Source organism: Ordospora pajunii (assembly GCF_021821965.1).
Source record: "Ordospora pajunii strain FI-F-10 chromosome Unknown Cg_04, whole genome shotgun sequence".
In the NCBI taxonomy this organism is placed as follows: Eukaryota; Fungi; Microsporidia; family Ordosporidae; genus Ordospora; species Ordospora pajunii.
This window is the reverse complement of record NW_026848121.1, coordinates 159472-181016: the sequence shown is the minus strand read 5'-3', so window position 1 is coordinate 181016 and position 21545 is coordinate 159472. Positions and strand designations below refer to the sequence as shown.

The following is a 21545-nucleotide window of genomic DNA, read 5'->3' as shown; positions in this document are numbered from 1 at the left end:
ATGCAACAACCGCATCATATTAGTGAATATTTTCTAAGCAAAATAAACGGTTTAATTAGCATTCTTGTATAGTATGTCCATAATGCATTTGCATGCGCCCTGTACGCTTGCACTGTTTTCTCCAGAAACAAGAAGAATTTTACGGGTTGGTTCGCTACCAGTGATCCTTAGTGCAACATTGAAGTCTCTCTGGATCCTGTATATGTTGCAGCCGTTCTTTCCAATGACGGAGTCTTCCATTGCGCATGGAATATCAATCAGCTTGAATGTGTCTGTGTCTTTTATTTCGTTTGGCAGGTGGTTATGGATGTTACCAAGCAGTCTTTTGAAGGATGCTATGGCTGTCTGTGTGCCCTTGACCAAGATGATCATTATTCCAGGATCTTTGTTGTGCCTATCGATTCCCACTGAGATTCTTGATTCGCATGCCATTCTTTCCAGTTCCTCCCTATGCATCGAAGGAATAACGATCTCTTCCTGAGAGACGGTGTCTGGCTCAAGATATGCATTCAAGCCCAGCCTTTCGTATTTTGAGGGATTTCTGCTGAACTGGACGAGATTGTATTCTCGCTGTATTTCGGTTTTGTATTTGGAGCCAAGCATCTGTAAGAATTCAGCCGATACCAGGTGCATGTCCTCTGGCTCTGGAATTGCTTGTTCGGTGTATTTGCTGCTCATGCACAACCATGGGGTGTACTGGGATAGAGTAACTGATGAATTACACTCAAACCGTGTAGCCATTTGCATAGCAAATCATATGAAGCATAATGTAGTTACACAAGCAGCAGCATAGCTGGCAGGCCATGTGAGATAATTACACCAGGGTGGCAAGTTCTATCTGTTAACGTAGCTCCAATAGCTCAGCTGGTTAGAGCGTTGTGCTAATAACGCAAAGGTCTAGGGTTCGAATCCCTGTTGGAGCATGTCTTTTACAAGTTTTTGGTATTTTATACAGCTTATCAGCCATCTTGCAGTATCTGCCCAATAAATATGTTTCAGATCGCTTTGTACTCACTACTGATACTCCTCTAGTGATTGCTACTTCTATCCATCCTGTAAATTCCACTTTCCCATCTCTTTTTGTTGTATTTCTTCAAGCATGCCTCAAACATACTACTATCCATCCAGAAAACAGCTAAAAGACTCTTCAGCACTTTACTAGCACTCTCTGCATGCCAACACCTCTTCGATGCCCTGTAGACCGATTCAAAAACCCTCGGAATAAACTCCCTTCTGTTCTTGTGCAGAATGCCTGATGCATTTACCAGCACCATGTCTGCTGCAACCTCAATAACAAGGTAATGATCGGAGCAAAAGAACAGGCTAATCAACTCATACATCACTCCGCTCACCTCAGAATGCATCTCGGGACTCATCCATTCAATTGCATCATTCACAGCACAAGCAATCATCACCTTGCTGGCAGAGCACATATCACCAAATACCTTTCTGAAATACTTCAGCCCTAACGGCAAAACTCTTGGATATCTTCTGTGGAATGCTTTAATCACACATCCTATCTGGTTCACTCCTTGGCATCGTTGGCTTCTTGCCATTCTCAGTATTGCTTCGAAGTAAAACACATAAACCTCCTGCCATTCGTACTTCTTCTCTGACACAGCCACACTCACAATCTTGAGCAGATCATCAATCCCAGTGTGCACACGGATACCTTCAATAAAGCTTGTGATCTCGTTAAAAATGGCCGTTTTGACTGCTGCCGCATGTGTTGAGCACATACAAACACCAAGAAGTACCTGGCAAATATACATCCGTTCCTTGGGATCATCAGACCTCATCATTCCAACCAGCCCATATATATCGTTTGCATCAAACGTTGCCTCCACATCCTTTCTGGATGCCTTTGCTATCGTTGCAATGATGAGCCTAAGAGATACTTTCGACAGGAAAGATCCATCCTTTGCACCATCTGCATCCAGCAAGCCGTCCATAATGTCTGCATCGATTTCACCGAGCACCGCTCCATTACTTCTTGCTAAGCCAGCCTCGCCCACCAGATCAATCGATCTCGGAAGCGTTCTCAGCACATTTCCCAGACACACTCTAGCAACACATTTGAATAAACTGGGCGTCACCTCCACAGATCCATCATTCACCCTATCAAGCACATTCTCAAGTCCTGTGGACGTTATCCACTCAAACACCCGCTGTTCATCACATGCATCAAAATAACACGAAGACCCGCTAGTCATGCCTCTCATGCATTAGTGCGCTATTACCAACTAATGCATAGCATCAACAAACACCACTCACTGCATTAGTATCTCATGCAAATATGACAATTGCACAGCTCAAATATTTATTTATGATCTACACAAAACAGTCCCTTAGAATATGGAAGTCACCAGCGATAGCATAAAGAGCCAGGCATGGCATTTGAAAAGCAAGGAGGACGGCGCAGTAGAAAAGCCGTCGGCTTCAAATTCAATATATTACTCCTCTGTGGCGGCCTCGCTGTCATCGATGCTATTTGGAGTGTCGCTGACCATAATGGGCTCGATGCATCCGCAAGTCATGTCTGTGTGGAGCTCAACAATGAACGATGCAGAAATGGATGCAAAGTGGGGACACACATCCGGTGCTATTTTCCTTGGATGCCTTGTTTCAAACATCGCAGTAAACATGTACAAGCCAAACTTCAAGAAGACACTGAAGATGAACAATGCCCTGTATGCACTCGGATACCTGTGCTTCCTTGTATCCCAGAGCTTCGTGTCAATTTTTCTTGGACGATTTGTGCTAGGGCTTGCATCGGGAATAGCATGTGCTGTTGTTTCGCCCTACATCTCAATGATAGCACCCGAAAAAAACAGAGGATTTCTACTGTCGTTCCACCCTCTTGGAATCATTGTGGGAATAACGCTTGGAAATATTCTTGCATGTATAAATGGGCCGTATACGTGGTGGATCCCTTGCTGGATAGCCATTATAATGGTCTCCCTCAACTTTATTGGGCTCAATAACGTACGAGACCCGCGTCTGAGCAGGAACGAGGGCTCTAAGTCCGTAATAGATCTCCTTAAGAAGAGATGCGCAAAGAGATCGATATTCCTTGCTGTTCTTGTGCACATATCGCAGCATCTCAGTGGCGTGGATTACATAACTCTCTTCCTCAAAGACCTGCTTTCTAATGGCAAATACATGTATTCTGCAGATACCATGACGATCCTGGCCTCGCTCTTTTCCGTATTCACCACAATGATATTTGCAAACTACGTAGACAAAATCGGACGAAAGCCGCTGATCATCATCAGCTCAATGGTGATAAGCATATCAACAGCAATGCTCACAATGAAGATATATCCAGCAGCAGCAGCGCTTCTGTTCATGCTGGGATACAACCTTGGAATGAGCTCAATCCCATGGTTCATAACTGCAGAGATCTTCCCGTTGAATTACTCAAGCCCTGCTGGCCTATTAGCAGTGTCTTTGAACTGGATATCTGCATATGGAATCCTTGCAATCTTCTATCCACTGCACAAGGCACATGGAGAAATTGTGTTTTCGTTCTACACCGTATGCATGCTGGTGTTTATTGGGTTGATCATTTGTTTCTTCAAGGAAACAAGGAACAGAACACCTGATTTCCAATAAACGCGACTATATTATCCTAGTTTGTTTGCTCCCAGATCCATCCTTGGTCATGCAGCAGCTGATATGCTTTTTCAGCATCGGCAGGATTCTGAAAGATTGCTCCAAGGTCTTTGCTGGAAAGTCTTGTTTTGCTGAGCAGATGGCCAATGGCGATTGCCTTAGAGTCGATGTACTTGCCAAATGATATTCCTGTGGATTTGCAGAGTTTCTTTTCATTCTCACTAAGGAATCCATCTCTCGAAAGCTGCCCGTTAGCAGGTGCAATGCATTTTAATGCATCAGACACATCTATGCTATGATGCCTGCCTAGCATGGATTGCTTCATCAGCATTCTATATAGATGCTTCTCAATGTAAATACCATTGAAAAACGTGTTAAAGTCCGACCTTGTCATGTAAGGTGCAATACATTTGATCCCATGCATATTCATTTGGTTTGCTATACTTTCGCTTTTCTTGATGTGCATCACATCCACCATTGCTTTTTCAAGTATTGCATATTTCCATCGCCTCCTGAACATCACTATCTTTACATACGAATCAAGCATTGCCTCTGTAAGCATTGTCCCTGACTTACTGTCTGTTCTGAGATTCATCATGATGGCTTCTTGATCATTCAGATACTCAACATCAAAGTCTTTTCTAAGCGGCATGTAAGAAGACACGCATCCTCTGTATGGATTGCTCTGCTTGCATCGAGTATGCTGGCATCTCTCATCATCATGTATTCCAAGCAACTTATAGAAATGCTGCTTTACGTCTTTACGTCCGCCAACATGGCTTTCAATCTCTGCCCAGTTTCCTATTCCAAATGCCTCAAGTCCTTCAATAAACAACGCCTCTTCCAACAGCGTCCATCCGCTTCCATCAACTTGCTTATACAGCTGAGAAACCGTTCTGTAATGATGGTACTTGCTATGGTGCATGGTTTCTGTCTGGCTTGCAAAGCAATGCATGCACAGGTCTGTTGCGCATTCGCAGCATCTTATGTGCCGTGTACATGTCATGTATGAAAAGCAGTTGTCGCACAGAATAGCCACTCCAACAGGATTTTCAGTGTGAAGCAATGCCATGGGAGGTTTTTGTGCATATCTTTTGCATATGCCTGATGAATAGGCTCAGCGCATTACATAATTGCATTTGAATAAATGCTGTGTATATGCAGTCGATCTGTGCCGTAAGCACGATAAGCATTTGTGCAGATACGATATGCATGGCTCTAGAGCTGGAATAGCAGTGGCAGCATGCCCTGGAATATACCGATGGACCTTGATGCGGTGCCTGATGAGGAGCTTGAGAATGTGGTGCTGAAGTATATTGACTGTCCATACTTTAAAAACAACCCGCTGTATATTTCGCTTTGGGAGCGCTACTACAGCATTTGCAAAAGCCCGGCAGTGCTTTTTTTGATGAGGTATAAAAAAATATCGCAGTACTATCACTGGATCTATCTTGAACTCTCGAGGTATTTCAAAAGCACAGGAAGGAGCTGGATGTGTAGACATGTGATTCTAATGGGAATGCATTGCAATGCACATGACGCGAGCGTTCTGCAGAAGGAGATGGACAGTGTGCCTGAGGATGACTGCAGGCATTCTGAGAACGATATAAATGCACTGATGAACCCAAAAGGGTTTTTTGTGTTTGGAAAGGCTTGGAATGCATATGAAGAGAGGCTGTCGTACAATAGAATGCTTTTTACCTGTGGAGAGGAGGAAATGTCTTTTGAGGAGTTCAGGGCACGTGCACATATCCGTAATGAAGAGCGTGCACAGATTGAATTAGAGGATGGATGGGTGCATTTTGGATATGCTTGCAATGAGGATGAGAGAAAAGATGGAGTGGCAGTGTCTGACCTGCAAATGAGCATAGGGCATGTTGATGCAAAAGTGGATTTACAGGTGGGAAGCACACTGGTTGTTGAAGGCTGTGCCTACTATATCAAAAGCATGGTGAATAAATATGCATATGAAGTTGTGTGCTTGCATAAAGATGCAGCACATGTGTTGCAGATGAACAAGACAGCATATGTTCTTCAGGAGGTATTTGGGCCGGAAATATCTGCCATCCGTGAGATTGTATTCGAATATGCTCCCGTGATTTCAATCAAAAGCATGGATGATAGATATTTTGCTGTATATGAGCGGTGTTTTGGAACATTGAAGACATGTCTTGATGTGCTATGGAACACATATCCATCTGTGGTTGTGTACCATGCACATCAGGTTATTGAGATGCTGAAGAAGCTTGCGGAAACGGGGAAGACGTTTTTGGGGTTTTCGTTGGAAAGCGTGCAAGTGTCAGCAAGATACACACTTGAAATAGTAGATTTTAAAATGCAGGATATTGGTGATGCACCGAGTGGCATTGATGCCTTGTGGAAGAATGCAGCAATTGAACTACTACAGATGTATGGGCATGGTCATCTGTGCACAGACGAATCTGAAATTGGGCATAGAATACAAGAATGTGTTGGAAAGATGGATGTTTTACGCATGATAAGAAAGTGTAAGATCCTTTTGCATGAAAGGAGTATGTCTATGCATGATGGCTGAATAATGATATCGGATGGAATAAGGATGTGAAGCGATGCATGCCTGATGTGTTTGAGAGCTTTGAATGAACCCTTGATGTCTTTGTATGGATACTACTTACCAATAGAAGAGCACAGGGATAGGATAGTTGATGTGGTTGGGAGATCGAAGGTATGTGTGATCAAAGGGCCGACTGGATGTGGCAAGTCAACATATATTCCGTATTTGCTGTCGTCGGAAGGAGGAAGGATAGCGATAGTTGAGCCGCGAAGGATGGCCGTTATGTCGCTGTACAGGACACTGTCTGATGTGATGGGGAATGTTGGATACAAGATGCGGTTTAGCAAACATGGACTGAGGAATGCAAGAACAGTGATATATACCGACGGAAGCTTTCTGAACGAGATGGACAGACACGAGTTTGACTATGTGATTATTGATGAGGTGCATGAGCGATCGATCCGAACAGATGTTGTTCTTGGGCTGATAAAGAGCATGCTTGGCAGGATGAATGGAAAGATCATACTGATGAGTGCGACTGTTGATGTGAAGAAGATATGCAGGTATTTTGATGCAAACGTGCTGGAGATATCCGGAACGCCATATCCGGTTAGAATTGAATATTTGCAAGAAAGCACAAGCGACTATTTAGTGGAGGCGTATTGCAGGATTAAGAAGATAGTAAGCGGATGCCATGGCACAGAAGATGCGAATGGCAGAGATATTCTGGTATTTCTACCTGGCGAAGAGGATATCAATGAGCTGTATGCGATGCTGAGAAGGATTCCTGTTGTGAAGGCCTACAAGGTGTTTTCGGCACTTGGAGACCATGAGCAGAGCAGGATATATGAGGCGTCGAAGCTGAGGAAGGTTATTCTATCAACAAACATATGCGAGGTATCGTTAACAATACCCGGTGTTGGATATGTGATTGACACAGGGCTTGCGAAAGTGAAGATCTACGATGCGATGAACTATTTTGGAATTCAGGCAGTATCGAAAGAGTCAGCAAACCAAAGATTGGGAAGATGCAACAGGACGGGGCCTGGGGTTTGCTACAGGCTATACACAGAAAGTGCATATGAAGAAATGCCGAATCAGCAGATGCCTGAGATATGCAGGTCTGATCTGTCTCAGGTAGTCTTGCAGCTTTTGAGCCATGGCAAGAGCCCGCTGACGTTTGAGTTTCTAGACTATCCGACATGTGAAAACATTGTGAATGCAATTAAGTTTCTTGCTGGCAAGCGATGCATTGAAATTGATGGGATAGCGAATGAAGATGTTTCTGGAATAAGGATGAGAGCCACGGGGTATGGTAGGACTGTGCTGAGGCATCCTTTTGATACACATCTGGCACACTTCTACCAGCAGACGATTGATAATGGTGTTGGATATTTTGGATCGATTGTTGTTTCGTTGGCAAGCCAAGAAGGATACAGCTTTTTGAAGTGCAAGGATATTGACTGCAGCAGTGACCTGGAGTTTCTTATCAAACTGTTTGAGGGATATGCTGATAGCGAAGATAAGAAGCAATATTGTGTGAAGCACGGGGTGTCTGTGAAATGCATGGAGGTTGCAAAGCAAACATTTGGATCGTTAAGAAGATGCAAGGATGGAGACATCGGCATGCTTGAGAAGGTTTTTAGCCATTCGTATCAGCACAATACATGTGAAAGAATGGGGGATGGAAGCTACAGACATGCTAGCAGCGGCGAGATTGTGTGGATCCATCCAGACAGTCGGTTTTTTAAACGTAGAGATCGGTTTGTTGTGTTTGTGGATGTTTTCTACACATCTAAGGCATATGCAAGGATAGTTGGTAGGTATTTCTCAAACAGCTCATCTGTGATCAGATAGGAATATCGGAATGGAATAAGAAATATGGGACTATTTCATAAAGCAGAAAATAAGCATCTGAATGTTTAATAAAGAAACTCATAGTATTTGTTGTAGTTTTTTGGGAAAGACACTCCGTTTCCTGGCGTTGAGTATGTCGGCATGAGCCAATGCATGATGCTGTTGCCAAAGACCTGCCTCCAGTTTTGGCTGAATCCCAGGTTGTATGGGTTCAGAACCTGCCTATCTGTGCTTGTTGATAGCGATGTTATTGGGCCCTCTTGGAAAATGTGTCCAAAGGTGTGATCACCGTTGATGTAGTCATCAATGACATAATGCTCTATTGTAGTCTCGTTCGTTCCTATCAGCCACGTGTGGAATATCAACAGTGCAGATGTGAATACAAACTCAACAGATGTTAGGCTAAGTAGAACAATATAGTTGGCTATTCGTTTGGATGCCATCCACTCGGCCGTCATCATATACACAGACACAAAGATCATCAGAAACAAGCATGTCACCAGGTTCATGAATAAAAACTGATAGAAAAACTTGTAGTTATGAAGCCCGATGCATACGCCAAGCATCAGGCAGTGATGGTCATATTTAAGATAGCATCGCTTGCATGCATTACAATGGTGAGCTCTTGGCGGCTTGTATGTCTTGCATTTGCCGCACAACTTGATTCGAGAAAGATTGTCTTTCATTATCCTCTCCTCAACAAAACTGTTTATGTTTCTGATCTCAATGTTGCTGCCATCGCATGGAAGATCTGGGAAAATGTCTAATGTGCTTTTGTCGTCAGTGGCCAGCAGAAGGATGTAGAACATTGATTTATACGCCAGAAGAAGGTGATATACAATGTATGCAATAAGTATTGTCCACGAAAGCATACCGTTCTCCTCCATGCATAGCAACCCAATAAACACAAAGTATTGATACAACTCAAGAACAGGATAGATCACAAAAGCAACCGCTTTTAGTGCGCCACTCACAAGCTTCCTTGCTGGCATAAACATTCAGGTCCTAGTGCAAAGCATAATATATTTCCACATCCATAATTAAACAGTATCCTAAGTATGGACACTCTGATAAAGTAAAGACAAATTCAAATCGAATATAACTTCATTAGGATTGGACACACAGATGCTCTATGTCACTTTAGAAGGCAAAACCTCCAGATTCATCTCTGTAAACAAATCCAGATATACAAATGGCCCAAGCATTCACATCGTTCTCTATACTCACTACACTTCGATGTGCTCAAGTAAGCAAGCCAGTCGACGGGCCAATAATTTGCTTATAGCATGCTATCTCCTCAATCAATCGCTTATCTTCTTCTCATTTATCTTTGGGTTTTGTAGCTTCAGCTTTGCAATTGCAATTGCCTTGTAATCAAATGTGCATTCATGCTGATCATGGAACCTATGGCTTGCACAGTACACATTTCCACATCTACAACCATAGTTGTTTGTTAGTTTCAGCTTCTTGCTGCATTTTCTGCATATTAGCTCTGCAGCCTCCTCCTTTGACGTGCTTTCCAGAACACACTTCTTCTTCGGCAAACCGATCGGCGCAATCTTTCTTTTTCTATGATGGCATGCAACATCAGCTCGATCATCCGTCAGCATCCTTGCATCCTCCTTCTTCTTATCATCCTCGTTTCTTATCTCGTCCTCAATCCTCTTCACATTCTCCATCTTCATCAAACCCCCATGAACACATTTTTTTAAAGTTTGCATTCCCAATGCATCCGCCCAAAATGGCTTGCCAGCACAAAACAGTCAGGCGCATCGAGGCCATGGCAAAACAGTTTTCATGGGAGCAGGAATACAAGAGGACATGGGAAGATAGCCCGCAGAGTAAAATCAACGAGGCCAGTATGGAAGCAGACGCTTCGTACAGCAACAACAGAAAGGGAATAATAAGGCACCTGCACATTGTTGTGGATGTTTCCGAAGCCATCGACAAGCTCGACTTTCTTCCTTCATTTAGAGCAAGCATAGCAAAGGCACTTGCAGAGTTTGTTCCCTCGTTCTACACCGAAAATCCTCTTTCTGTGCTGTCGTTTCTTAGTGTGCGTGATGTTTGTGTAAAGTATGTTAGTAGTGTAGATATAGACATTCATTCGTTTCTTGGGCAGGCAGGATGCAAGTGGTTTTCGTTACTCAATGGGCTTGAAGGATCTGTTGAGATCATGAAAAACTCGGCATATGTCAAGGAGATTCTGGTGATAGTTGCCAGTACATCAACCAGGGATCCTCATGGATACACAGAGGTGCTTTCGAAGCTGAAGGCACACAGCATAAAGGTGCATTTCATAAGTTTGTGTGGAGAGGTTACTCTGTACAAGTCAATATCAAGAGCAACGGAAGGTGGGTTCTATGTTCCAATCGACATGAACCACTTTTCAGCAATCATGGCAAAGCTGCATCATCCGTCAGACTTCAACGGAACTAAGCTAAGCCTGGCGAAAATAGGGTTTCCATTAACTCTAGAAGAGCCCGGCGTATGTGCTTGCCACCTGGAGATGAAGATGTTTGGATACGAATGCCCGGTCTGCAACACAATGGTATGCTCATTGCCGATGCACTGCCCCATATGCAGCACACCGCTTGTGTCCACATTGAGTCTGTCTAAGTCGCTGAGATTTTTGTATCCACTGAAGCCGTTTGTCTGTGCAAGCAATGGAGTATGCAGTATCTGTGGGCTTGTATGTGAGTGGATGTGCGAGGGATGTAGAAATATGTTTTGCAAGGAATGCAACAGCTTTATTCATGGCACATTGAGTTTCTGTGTATACTGCGATGAACCATACAATTAAATAGATATTGCCCAAACAGCAAGTGTGTATCGGTGATTTGATTATACGGCAGACAGCTATAATATGTAGCGACAGCTTACCTGATGGAAAAGATCAGTCACTCAGATACCAACTGTGATCGTCTGTGGAGTCTCCAATTCCATTAGCTATGTCTTGCTGATCTATGCAGCCATATGCCCAGTTGATTTTGTTCCACAAATCGATTTCTTTGACAAGCTCGCAGCCAAGTATTTTGACTGAAGACTCGATGATTGCCTGCCTGTGCTGGTAGATGTGGTGCTGCACATTGATTCTGCGGATGAAGCTTATATCGAAAACGCTTGGAAAGAGCTTTCGAAGAATGCGGAATCCTGAAGACGAGGTCGTGATGTATTTGATTGATACAGCCTTGAGATATGTATTGCATCCCTGTGCATTGACTCTGCAGAAGAGCATGCTGTCATCCTTGTGAACAAAGCCTTTTGGAAAGCTAATACGCACAGGAGACGAAAAATAAATGCAGCCGTTACTAGAAGGCAGTCCCGAGCGACTGGACATATATGCCACTATGTGATAGCGGTCTGTTTTGAATATCTGCTCGTGCATTACTCGATTACGTGCATAATCAGAGGCATATTAATTCTTTTGTGCATAAGCAGTGCATCATAGGCAGTTCATTGCTTCATGCTGTACTTGGCCTGTGCGTAATAGATACTCACATAGCGAATACAGTGCCCCAGTAATAACCCATGAATGAGAACAGGAAGCTGAAGAAACTGCTGGCAGAGCGCCATGAATATGTTAGGTGCGAAATAGAAGGCGGTAGGCTTGAGAATGTTATTTCGCTGATGGATTCACTTTCTGCAGCATTCAAGCTGCCAAGAACCGAATATGATAGATCTGAATGTACGCCTTACAGCAACGAGGTGTCAGACAGATACTGCCTTGATGAGTATGTCAATGCATCATTTGTTCCTACTGCTGGAACATTGTTTATAGCTGCACAGAATCCATTGGATGAGAAAAAACATGTCTTTATAGACCTACTGATGAAATCAAACACAAGGCTGGTCGTGTCGTTGATAAATGATGCAAAGTACTTTGATGAGGAATGGCTGCAGGAACGAAAGACAATTGAGCTTGAAGGCAAGGAGGTATTCGTTGACGAGGTGTATGTGATCAAAAACACATCGATAAGGAGGCTGAGATACATAAACTGGGTGGACTTTTCAGTCCTGCCGCCCAATGAGATGGATTTTTTTCATAGGTACTTTGATGCAATACGCACCGAAACTGTCCTTGTGCATTGCATTGCAGGAGTAGGAAGAACAGGGACATTCATCATGTATGACATTTTGAAGAAGACAGAGGCACTCACATTAGACATATTCATAAGCACATTCATATGCCTCAGAAGTCTTCGTGCACATCTGGTAACCAACAAAGTTCAGCTTGAGTTTCTCAGAAATGTCTTTCTGGCCAACAATCGCAACCATGATGCAAAAAAAGCCAATCCAAAGCCACAACAAACATCATTTAATTCCCCTTGAGAACCAACACATCTTCAATGTATGATGTACAGACAGCATCGTCAGTCTCAGCCCTCATCTTTTCGTTCAGCACAACAGGCGTCGTATGTGTCTGAATTGACGAGAGTCTTCGAGGCTCTCCAACCATACCAACCGTATTCACTGGAAGCCCCACTCGAACCCCAATCTTTTCAGAGCAAACAACATATTTCTGTGTACATGCCTGGCAAATCAAAAAGAACAGATATGTGTGGGAAGATACCAGAGGGCTGCTTGATGAGTCGAGGAACATAAACACCGTTGAGAACAATCCTATTAAACTCTTCGAAACAGGCGTTGTCTTATCAAAATGCAACGGAGATATGCTCAGCATTCCCTTTCCAAGCGATAAGAGCCCTTGTGCAATCTTAAGGATCGCAAGGATCTTTGAATCTTTATAATAGTACGAATACTGCTGCTCAAAGATCTTCGTTATTCGGCCGTTCATTGTGCCTGCTCCAATGAGCCCAAGTGAAAGTATCGTGGAAATCACACAGTTCGTCTCACCGATGTTCAGGAACTTCTCGAGCAGATCAAGAACATGACCCTGCGGATTGGATGGATACAAAACACTGTAGCACAGCGGAAGAACATTCCTCAGATGCGACGAATCCAGGAGTAGCGAAGATGATATTATCCCAGTGACCGACTGACTAGAAATCTCATCTCCCGCAGATACAAGAGCACAGCTCAGGAGCCCAAGCGACTCAAGCAGTGCATCTGTGTCGCCAGTAAATGAATCTGTCAGGATCGATTCAATCACACCGGAATCTCCACTGTATGCATGCTGGAATCCTCTGACCAGCACTGCTGCATGCTTGCTCAGCGGGCAATCTATCTCAACCACTCCGCATTCAACATCCTTCCTGCCATAGAACAGAAACGCAAGCCCAAGCATCAGGAATTTGAAAAACTGTGTCTCAGACTCCTTGCTCTTTTCTACAAACACCTGCAGCATCAAAGACGTAAGCTCCTCGTCTGCACTTCCACAGAACACACTGCCAAGTACAAATGCTGTAAAAAACACAACCTCACTGCTATCAGAAAACATCAGCGGCTGTAGAATCTCACGCACTTCCTCAGACCCTGTTCCGCAATACATCGACTCTATCCCAAGCAGTGTTGCAAGTATATGCGCACATCCTTGCTGCTGCAGGTTTCCTTGCAGAAGCGTAAGAATCGCAGGCCACTCTTCAAAGTTTCTGTTGCCAGATAGTGCAAGCCCTAGCAAGCTCCCCGTCTTCCTGTATGATCCGTCGCAGAAAATGTGCTCCTGTAGAACCTCCATTACCTTTTCGGAATTCCACGACTCAATCACCCCAATCGATCCAAACACACAAATCAGCTCAGACTGGTTTCCACCAAGAATCGTCTTGTAATCCAGAGGAACCCGGATGTCGTCTTCCTGTGGCAAAAACATCGGATCTCGCCCATATCCCATGTGGATAAACCCATTTGCCATCGCAACAGACGCAAGCTGCTTGCTGTCCTTGTCAGGCTTAAACCCTCTCAATATAGACTCTATCTTGCTTGGCCTGTCCATCTCCAGCTCTGCCACAACACTCCTATACAAGTCCCTCACATGACTGTTCGACATAATATACCTTTCCTCTGCATCATCACTGTCGTAGTACAGATTACATCTTGCAAGCATATACAGGCACTGCTTCTTATACTCCCCCTTGCTCATTTCCCTCACATAACCAATTGCATCGCTTGTCCTGTGATGCCTCAGCATCCATACAACATGTCTTGTACAATCACCCATCTTCACATATATTCCAGCAAGGACTGCTTCAAGATCCACAAACAAGCTCATCTCCTCAAGATACAACACCACCCTTCTGTAATTGTGCTCGTCAACATAGTTCTCAACCAGCCCAATCCAATCTATCTCTACCAGAAAATCAATCGCTTCAAACTCGGCATTGTGCCTGAACAGAAACTCCACACACTTCAGGCTCACCTCCCTTGCCTCCTCAAACACAAAATCCATCTTCCCACTCTTGGCATTCAGAATGCACTCAACAAGCTTCCTTACATAAAAGTGTCCCCACTCCTCAAGATCAATCACATTCCCTTCCACACGGTACCTCAAAAGCTTCCTCTCGTCATCTATAACGCATATCGCACTGATTATATCGCACATCTTCCTTCGCCTCTCTCCACTCATCCCTTTGCACACATCCTCAAACATCATTAGGCTATCTGCAAGGTGCTGGAAACTCACCACATCCACAGATCTCGAATGCGACGACTTTGCTATTCCAAGCAGCATCCCAATCGCATTCTCTTGTATCTCCTCATCGCTGTCTCGTATCCTGTTGGCTATCATCCCCAAGTCTTCATCCATTTCAGGGGTTTGTTTTTCAGCAATTCTTCACAATACACCTTACGCTTTATGCACAACACACCTTAAATCTTATCTTATACACAATATACAATGCACCATCCTTCGGTCTTCCATCACATATCACATAGAAAACTCTCTCCAAATATCATCGCCACGCCCTCAATGCATGCAAATGCTCTACTTCTGTTCATAGCTTCATCCATGAGTATCGCCATGCTTTCTTTCAAGAATCTCTATCCCCTCATCAATCACACTTTCAATATGGCTCATCATGTGGTGCTTCGGTGCATGCTTTATCAGAACAATACTCTCGAAGAAGCTCATGTCCACCATCCTAAACACAACAATCGGGCTTTCATTCCCATCCAGCGAGCATCGGATCCTCTTCAAATGCACAATCTCCCCAGCAAAGTACAGCTTTGGGTGCATTTTGGTTGTGCCAAGGTGCTCAACTACCACATCAATGTCCTTCTCAATGCTCTTACCAAAATCAAACGGCCCATACCTTTTGCCTATCGAGCAGCACAGGAACTTCAGGTCAAGAATGCTTCCAAAGCTCATCCTCGGAATAATATCATTTCCGTAGTTTATCACCGCAATCCCGTCTGTGTATCTGCTTGCTATCTCCTCAGACACAACCGGCGGCGCAGAAAACCCTATTGCCTCCACATTCACTCCAGGCAGCAGCTTCTTCTCCTCTACAATTATCTTCGTCATCACCGAAATCGCTCCCCCAAGCGAATGCCCAGATAGCAAAAGCCTGCTGCAACTCATCGCTTCCAGCATCTGCCTGATTGCATCAATGTGGTTGTTGATAAACAGCATCGAGAGTCTTAGAAATCCGTTATGTGCAAACCCATCACTAAACCTTGTATATTCGCAGTTTATATCTTCTATTGCATCCTCAGAATTCGTCGTCCCCTTGAACGAAACCACCATCCTCCTGTGCTCTCTGTCGTAGAATACAACATGCTGCACCACCTCAGATGCATCCAGGCACACCTTCAGCAGATCAGAATCTTCTATCGCAAGAATCCTCAGCACAGCTCTTCGGTCGCCTTGGATGCTCTTGTCAACCTGTGCCTGAGGCTTCAAAAACATTCCTGGCCAACTAATTGCATAGGAACACACCGTAAAGTACAGCAGCCTCTTCATTCCACGCAGAATCGCCATGTCGCATATAGTGTATCCATTACTAGAGAGAATCCTTGACATACGCATTGGTTCATCTTCGCCATCCCCATCCAGCCTTATCTTGAACAGCACGCTTCTTCGGCATGCATTGCCACAGTTATCAGACGAGTTATTCGCACTCTCAATGTAGAACGGTTCAAAAAGCTTTGGAAGACTCTCCTCATTCTTCTCAAGAACCAGGTCGACATCCTTGGCGAACCTTGCATTCATGTCAGACATCGATCTTTCAACAAGAATCCCTCCAAAAAAAATACTTATCTTACAGCTATTGCTTCCGCTGTTGATATAATCCATCAGCTTCTTGATGCTAATAATTGCTCCAGCCTTGTCATCGCTCAGGAAGTATTCAAACATCTTCTTAACAAATCCATCGCCACTTGACTCGCTGCACAGCTCATTGCTTTCGCATATCCGTCTTGAGAACCAATACCTTACTGTTCCAACAACCTCTCTTTTATACACATCGTAGCTATTTACCTTGTCATAGTACCTCCCATGCAGTATATCCGATGTATGCTCGCATCCCTCCTCGCTGTGTTTCAGAAACGAATTGCTCAGCAAAACAACCCCATTGCAAACATCCCACGGAAACGACTTCTTCATCAGCATGATCCTGCTTTCTCCAATTATAGTGTCGTGGAATTTCTTGAAAACCATTGTTATGCTCTTCTCAACAACAACCTCCTTATCATCATATGCCAGCAACAGAAAGTCATATGTGTCCTTGGATACCTCAATGCTTGTGATGTTTAGGTCAATCTCCATCCTACTGCTGCTCAGGGTCGTCAATCCTTAATTTGTTTGCACTCCCCATCTATCAAAACAAAAAGCGCCTTGATTCCATGCATCACCAGAAATCACTCATTCTTCTTGCATAAACACCATCCCTGAATAGCGGCAACCATTCACTTCTTTCAAGCACCGTCAGTAAACTACTGGCACTTAAACATATTAAGACATTCAAATAATAAGAATCGTTTAATAGCTAAAAGCTCAGGGTTGTAAACAGAAACTTAGCCTTGTTCTCCTTCAATGCGCTTATCATCACATCCTTCGTCCTCTCAGTAAGCACCTTCTTGGTCTCCTCACTTTCGCCAATCCCATTGTAGTCTGCCGCACTCAGCCCTATGTCTGCTTTGTATCTTGTTGCTATCAAATGCTTGATATTGTACTTCTTCAGTATAACATAGAGCTTTGCATTCCTTCTCTTCATCCATTTAGGCTCGTGATCCTCAGACTCCTTGGGAATTCTAACAACGCACGCCGTCAGCACATACTTTCCCTCAAGGTGCTTTATAATCACAGCCTTCTTGCCTGCATTCTTCCCCTTCGTCACTACAACAATCATGTTCGGTACAAAGATCATCCCGGGGCAATTTTTTTCATTCTACATATCCCAGCTCCATGGACAGAATAGATCTTGTTGCTGCTATGGATGAAAGCATAGAGAAGGTCCTCGAAAACTTTACAGAGGCGATCCGGTACCTCAAGGTGCGTGGCCTTGGGCGGTGCGATGAAATGCACAGCCTGGTATTCGCTAATCGTAGGATTGCAGATTTGACTGACTCTGCATTCGAAATATACCACTACCTCATACGCCTCAAGTATCTACAAGCAGGCATGAAGCCACAGAAGCAGAAAACAGCCTCGGGGACTAGAAGAGAGCGGTTCAGAATGCTCTTCAAGCAGTTTGACTCAAACATTGGGCTGAAATAACACATGAATAATACAGTGATGCTGTACATTACTCTCTGCCATCGCTTTGAAAGCATTACTGATGCATATAACTGTTCAAGATCACCAGATACTCACCGGCATATGGCTGTGTGCACGCCTTATGATTTTACATTATTAATGTGATGTATATGTATATCCAATAAACTTATAGAGATGGTTTCTGGCTTCCGGCTCATGTTGCCATGCACATGCTGTATGCCGCATTCGGTAAACTTTGTTGTATGCTTTATGCCCGCACTCATATGCTCTTCTCTTCAGCCCGATACACAAAAAAGGGCATTTGCACATCCTTCAAAACAGATGAAAAGCATCGAGGAAACCTATCAGAAAAAAACGCCGGTCGAGCACATCCTGTTGCGACCAGACACATACATTGGATCTGTGGAGAAGGAGACCCAGCAGATGTATGTGTGGGATGATAGCAGCAAGTCGATGGCTCTGAAGACGATTGAGTATGTTCCTGGGCTGTACAAGATATTTGACGAGATAATAGTGAATGCAGCCGACAACAAAATCAGAGATCCCAGGATGAACACAATCAAGGTCACGATCGATGTGGAGGAAAACACAATATCTGTGTATAACAATGGAAAAGGCATTCCCATAAGGATCCACAAGGAGGAGAATGTGTATGTGCCCGAGCTGATATTTGGAAATCTCCTGACGTCCTCGAACTACAATGATGATGAAAAGAAGGTAACGGGGGGAAGAAATGGATATGGGGCAAAGCTGTGCAATATATTCAGCAAGGAGTTTATTGTTGAGACTTCTGATGCGGAGGTGAAGAAGTACTACAGGCAAGTGTACAGAAACAACATGGGAGTGAAGGAAGAGCCTGAAATAAGCAGGTACACAAGCGGGGACTTTACGAAGATCACATTCAAACCCGACCTGAAGCGGTTCAAGATGGATAGGCTGGATGACGGCATGGTCAGCTTGCTTAAGAAGAGGGTGTATGATCTGGGAGGAATTGTGAAGAATGTGAGCATCTTCCTGAACGAGGAGAAGATTGATGTCAAGGGATTCAAATCGTATGTGAAGCTGTATCTGCCGCCAGATGCCGATGTGGTACACCAGGTGATCAACGACCGCTGGGAGTTGGCGTTTACCACAAGCGAAGACCAGTTTCAGCAGGTTTCGTTTGTGAATGGAATATGCACGACGAAGGGAGGAAGCCATGTGAACCATGTTGTTGAAAGACTTGTGGAGCCGATTATCGAGAGCATTCTGAAGAAGGAGAAGGGTCTTGTTATTAAGCCGTTTTTGGTGAAGTCGTCGATGTTTTTGTTTATCAACTGCCTTATTGAGAATCCGGCGTTTGATTCGCAGACGAAGGAGAACCTTACTCTGAGGGTTGGTGCATTTGGATCTAAATGCGAGCCGATGTCTGAGTTTGTGAAGAGTATCATGAGGGGCACTGGTATTCTGGAGAGGATCACGTCGTTTGCAAGGGCCAAGCAGAGCCAGCAGCTGAAGAAGAGCGATGGAACGAAGACATCGAGGCTTTCGGGGATTCCAAAGCTTGAGGATGCGAATCTTGCAGGGACGAACAGGTCGAAGGAATGCACGCTGATTTTGACCGAAGGAGACTCGGCAAAGACATTGGCTGTTGCAGGGCTGGGCATTGTTGGGAGAGACATATACGGGGTGTTTCCATTGAGAGGAAAGATGTTGAATGTGCGAGAGGCATCACACAGGCAGATAATGGAGAATGCGGAGATCTCAAGCATAAAGAAGATTCTTGGGCTGCAGCACAACAAGGTGTATGAGGATGTGAGCAGCCTGAGGTATGGGCATGTCATGATAATGACGGATCAGGACCATGACGGAAGCCACATCAAAGGGCTTATAATCAACTTTATGGACCACTTCTATCCATCGTTGCTAAAGATCTCTGGGTTTCTGCTTGAGTTTATTACGCCGATTATCCGAGCAAGCAAGAGAGGAGTAGTGAGGGATTTTTTTACGTTGCCGGAGTATGAGGAGTTTAAGAGGGTTGAGGAAGGATGGGATGTGAAGTATTACAAAGGGCTCGGAACCTCGACGAGTGCGGATGCAAAGCAGTATTTTAGCAACTTGTCTGTGCATGTGAAGTCGTTTATGCCTCTTGTTGACGATGATAAAGAATCGATTGACTTAGCATTTAACAAGAAGAAGGCGGATGCAAGGAAGGCATGGCTGTTTAATTATGCGCCTGGCACGTTTCTTGACCAATCGAAGATACAGATATCGATATCTGATTTTGTGAACAGAGAGCTGATTCTGTTTTCGATGGCAGACAATGTAAGATCGATACCAAGTGTTGTTGATGGGCTCAAGCCTGGCCAGAGGAAGGTGATTTTCAGTTGCTTCAAGAGGAAGCTGCGGAGTGAGATCAAGGTTGCACAGCTTGTGGGGTATGTTTCTGAGCAGTCGGCATACCACCACGGGGAGCAGTCGTTATGCTCGACGATAGTGAATCTTGCACAGGACTTTGTGGGATCAAACAACATCAATTTGCTTTTGCCGATAGGGCAGTTTGGAAGCAGGCTGCAGGGAGGAAAGGATGCAGCAAGTGCAAGGTATATATTTACGTCGCTGTCGCCGCTCACGCGCCTGATATTCAATGAGAATGACGATGCGATTCTGAAGTATCTGAATGACGACAACTTGCAGATTGAGCCTGAGTTCTATGTGCCTATTATTCCGATAGTGTTGGTGAATGGAGGCGAAGGAATAGGGACGGGGTGGAGCACGTCGATTCCGAACTTCAGCCCGATTGATATAGTTGAGAACATCAGGAGGATGATAAGGGGAGAGGAGATAAGGGAAATGATACCGCACTACAGAAACTTCAGGGGAGATATTGAGAAGGCAGGGGATGCAAAGTTTGTAGTATCTGGGGTGTGTGAGGGGGATATGGATATGAGGATTACTGAGCTGCCGGTTGGTGTATGGACACTGAACTACAAGGAGTATCTTGAGTCGCTGATGCAGGCAGGAGTGGTGAAGGACTTTAAGGAGTATCATACGGAGAAGAGTGTGCATTTTGATGTGAAGATGGTGAAGCAGAAAGCAAGCATGAAGCTGAGCAGTACGATTACAACGAATAATATGGTATGCTTTGACGAGAACCAGCGGATTAAAAAGTATTCTAGCCCGGAGGAGATTCTGAAGGAGTTTTATGGAGTACGGCTAAGGCACTATTTTATGAGGAAGGAGAGCATGCTGGAGGCTATGAAGGAGGAGCTTATGAGGCTGGAGAACAGAGTGCGATTTATCAAGGAGGTTGTTGAAGGGGTGCTGGTTATCAGTAAGAGGAAGAGGAGCGAAGTGGTTGCAGATCTTGATGCGAGAGGATACCTGAGGATGGATGAGTATGAGTATTTGCTTGGTATGACTATGCTAAGCCTGACCATGGAGAGGATAGACAAACTGAATGAGGAGCACAAAAGAAAGCTTGATGAATACGAGAGTCTGATGAAGAAGACAGAAAAGGAGCTGTGGCTGGATGATCTTGAAGTTTTTGAACGAGAGTATGTGAAGATGGTTGAGGAGGAGGCAAGGGAGTATGACAACGAGTTGAATAAGAGTGCAAGGAATGGCAAGCCAAGGCCAAGAGCTTCTGTAAAGGCCACGAAGTCGTTTGAAGCAAAGCCTAGGGCAGATAAGGATAAGGCGCCTAAGCAGTCCAAGGCGTGTAAGTCAAAAGCAAGTGCCAAGAAGCCGAGCACTTTATTATCGACGGGTGTTACCGAAGAGAAAGAAGAGGCAAGACTAAAAAAGTCAGAAATGCATGAAACACCAAGAAGAATGCTGGTGATGCCAAGCGAGTCTGAAGAAGATGCTGAAGAGCTGAGCGATCAAGACATGCCTTGGAAAAAGTATGGCGTTATATAACATGCTTATTTGTGAGATTCATCAACG

At 44.3% G+C, this 21545-nt stretch overlaps 16 protein-coding genes and 1 non-coding gene across 17 annotated transcripts; 8 read left to right on the top strand and 9 right to left on the bottom strand.

Annotated features, from left to right (window-relative positions):
- Positions 1-51: 51 nt before the first annotated feature.
- On the bottom strand, positions 52-678 carry HK407_04g07860 (uncharacterized protein; the record flags this gene model as incomplete). Its single annotated transcript, XM_060420769.1, has 1 exon — positions 52-678. The coding sequence occupies one exon, from the start codon at positions 676-678 to the stop codon at positions 52-54; it is 627 nt and encodes a 208-aa protein (XP_060277134.1).
- Positions 679-849: 171 nt separating this feature from the next.
- Positions 850-923, top strand: HK407_04g07850. The gene has a single exon. It is a non-coding gene; the product is annotated as a tRNA-Ile (tRNA).
- A 105-nt stretch (positions 924-1028) lies between these two features.
- HK407_04g07840 (protein phosphatase 2A) lies at positions 1029-2222 on the bottom strand (the record flags this gene model as incomplete). The annotated part of the gene is made up of 1 exon (XM_060420768.1): positions 1029-2222. The coding sequence occupies one exon, from the start codon at positions 2220-2222 to the stop codon at positions 1029-1031; it is 1194 nt and encodes a 397-aa protein (XP_060277133.1).
- Positions 2223-2355: 133 nt separating this feature from the next.
- On the top strand, positions 2356-3615 carry HK407_04g07830 (putative glucose transporter; the record flags this gene model as incomplete). The annotated part of the gene is made up of 1 exon (XM_060420767.1): positions 2356-3615. One exon carries the CDS (start codon positions 2356-2358, stop codon positions 3613-3615), a length of 1260 nt encoding a protein of 419 aa, XP_060277132.1.
- Positions 3616-3631: 16 nt separating this feature from the next.
- HK407_04g07820 (uncharacterized protein) lies at positions 3632-4687 on the bottom strand (the record flags this gene model as incomplete). The annotated part of the gene is made up of 1 exon (XM_060420766.1): positions 3632-4687. One exon carries the CDS (start codon positions 4685-4687, stop codon positions 3632-3634), a length of 1056 nt encoding a protein of 351 aa, XP_060277131.1.
- A 189-nt stretch (positions 4688-4876) lies between these two features.
- HK407_04g07810 (putative Mad3/BUB1 like region 1 protein) lies at positions 4877-6169 on the top strand (the record flags this gene model as incomplete). Its single annotated transcript, XM_060420765.1, has 1 exon — positions 4877-6169. One exon carries the CDS (start codon positions 4877-4879, stop codon positions 6167-6169), a length of 1293 nt encoding a protein of 430 aa, XP_060277130.1.
- Positions 6170-6244: 75 nt separating this feature from the next.
- On the top strand, positions 6245-8005 carry HK407_04g07800 (uncharacterized protein; the record flags this gene model as incomplete). Its single annotated transcript, XM_060420764.1, has 1 exon — positions 6245-8005. The coding sequence occupies one exon, from the start codon at positions 6245-6247 to the stop codon at positions 8003-8005; it is 1761 nt and encodes a 586-aa protein (XP_060277129.1).
- Positions 8006-8070: 65 nt separating this feature from the next.
- Positions 8071-9003, bottom strand: HK407_04g07790 (DHHC palmitoyltransferase; the record flags this gene model as incomplete). Its single annotated transcript, XM_060420763.1, has 1 exon — positions 8071-9003. One exon carries the CDS (start codon positions 9001-9003, stop codon positions 8071-8073), a length of 933 nt encoding a protein of 310 aa, XP_060277128.1.
- A 303-nt stretch (positions 9004-9306) lies between these two features.
- On the bottom strand, positions 9307-9690 carry HK407_04g07780 (uncharacterized protein; the record flags this gene model as incomplete). The annotated part of the gene is made up of 1 exon (XM_060420762.1): positions 9307-9690. One exon carries the CDS (start codon positions 9688-9690, stop codon positions 9307-9309), a length of 384 nt encoding a protein of 127 aa, XP_060277127.1.
- A 56-nt stretch (positions 9691-9746) lies between these two features.
- HK407_04g07770 (Ssl1-like protein) lies at positions 9747-10808 on the top strand (the record flags this gene model as incomplete). The annotated part of the gene is made up of 1 exon (XM_060420761.1): positions 9747-10808. The coding sequence occupies one exon, from the start codon at positions 9747-9749 to the stop codon at positions 10806-10808; it is 1062 nt and encodes a 353-aa protein (XP_060277126.1).
- A 93-nt stretch (positions 10809-10901) lies between these two features.
- On the bottom strand, positions 10902-11393 carry HK407_04g07760 (uncharacterized protein; the record flags this gene model as incomplete). Its single annotated transcript, XM_060420760.1, has 1 exon — positions 10902-11393. One exon carries the CDS (start codon positions 11391-11393, stop codon positions 10902-10904), a length of 492 nt encoding a protein of 163 aa, XP_060277125.1.
- A 143-nt stretch (positions 11394-11536) lies between these two features.
- HK407_04g07750 (putative protein tyrosine phosphatase) lies at positions 11537-12337 on the top strand (the record flags this gene model as incomplete). The annotated part of the gene is made up of 1 exon (XM_060420759.1): positions 11537-12337. One exon carries the CDS (start codon positions 11537-11539, stop codon positions 12335-12337), a length of 801 nt encoding a protein of 266 aa, XP_060277124.1.
- HK407_04g07740 (proteasome regulatory complex protein) lies at positions 12324-14708 on the bottom strand (the record flags this gene model as incomplete). The annotated part of the gene is made up of 1 exon (XM_060420758.1): positions 12324-14708. One exon carries the CDS (start codon positions 14706-14708, stop codon positions 12324-12326), a length of 2385 nt encoding a protein of 794 aa, XP_060277123.1.
- A 195-nt stretch (positions 14709-14903) lies between these two features.
- HK407_04g07730 (lipase) lies at positions 14904-16667 on the bottom strand (the record flags this gene model as incomplete). Its single annotated transcript, XM_060420757.1, has 1 exon — positions 14904-16667. The coding sequence occupies one exon, from the start codon at positions 16665-16667 to the stop codon at positions 14904-14906; it is 1764 nt and encodes a 587-aa protein (XP_060277122.1).
- Positions 16668-16887: 220 nt separating this feature from the next.
- On the bottom strand, positions 16888-17268 carry HK407_04g07720 (uncharacterized protein; the record flags this gene model as incomplete). Its single annotated transcript, XM_060420756.1, has 1 exon — positions 16888-17268. The coding sequence occupies one exon, from the start codon at positions 17266-17268 to the stop codon at positions 16888-16890; it is 381 nt and encodes a 126-aa protein (XP_060277121.1).
- A 38-nt stretch (positions 17269-17306) lies between these two features.
- On the top strand, positions 17307-17618 carry HK407_04g07710 (uncharacterized protein; the record flags this gene model as incomplete). Its single annotated transcript, XM_060420755.1, has 1 exon — positions 17307-17618. The coding sequence occupies one exon, from the start codon at positions 17307-17309 to the stop codon at positions 17616-17618; it is 312 nt and encodes a 103-aa protein (XP_060277120.1).
- A 174-nt stretch (positions 17619-17792) lies between these two features.
- HK407_04g07700 (DNA gyrase/topoisomerase IV) lies at positions 17793-21518 on the top strand (the record flags this gene model as incomplete). Its single annotated transcript, XM_060420754.1, has 1 exon — positions 17793-21518. One exon carries the CDS (start codon positions 17793-17795, stop codon positions 21516-21518), a length of 3726 nt encoding a protein of 1241 aa, XP_060277119.1.
- Positions 21519-21545: the final 27 nt, after the last annotated feature.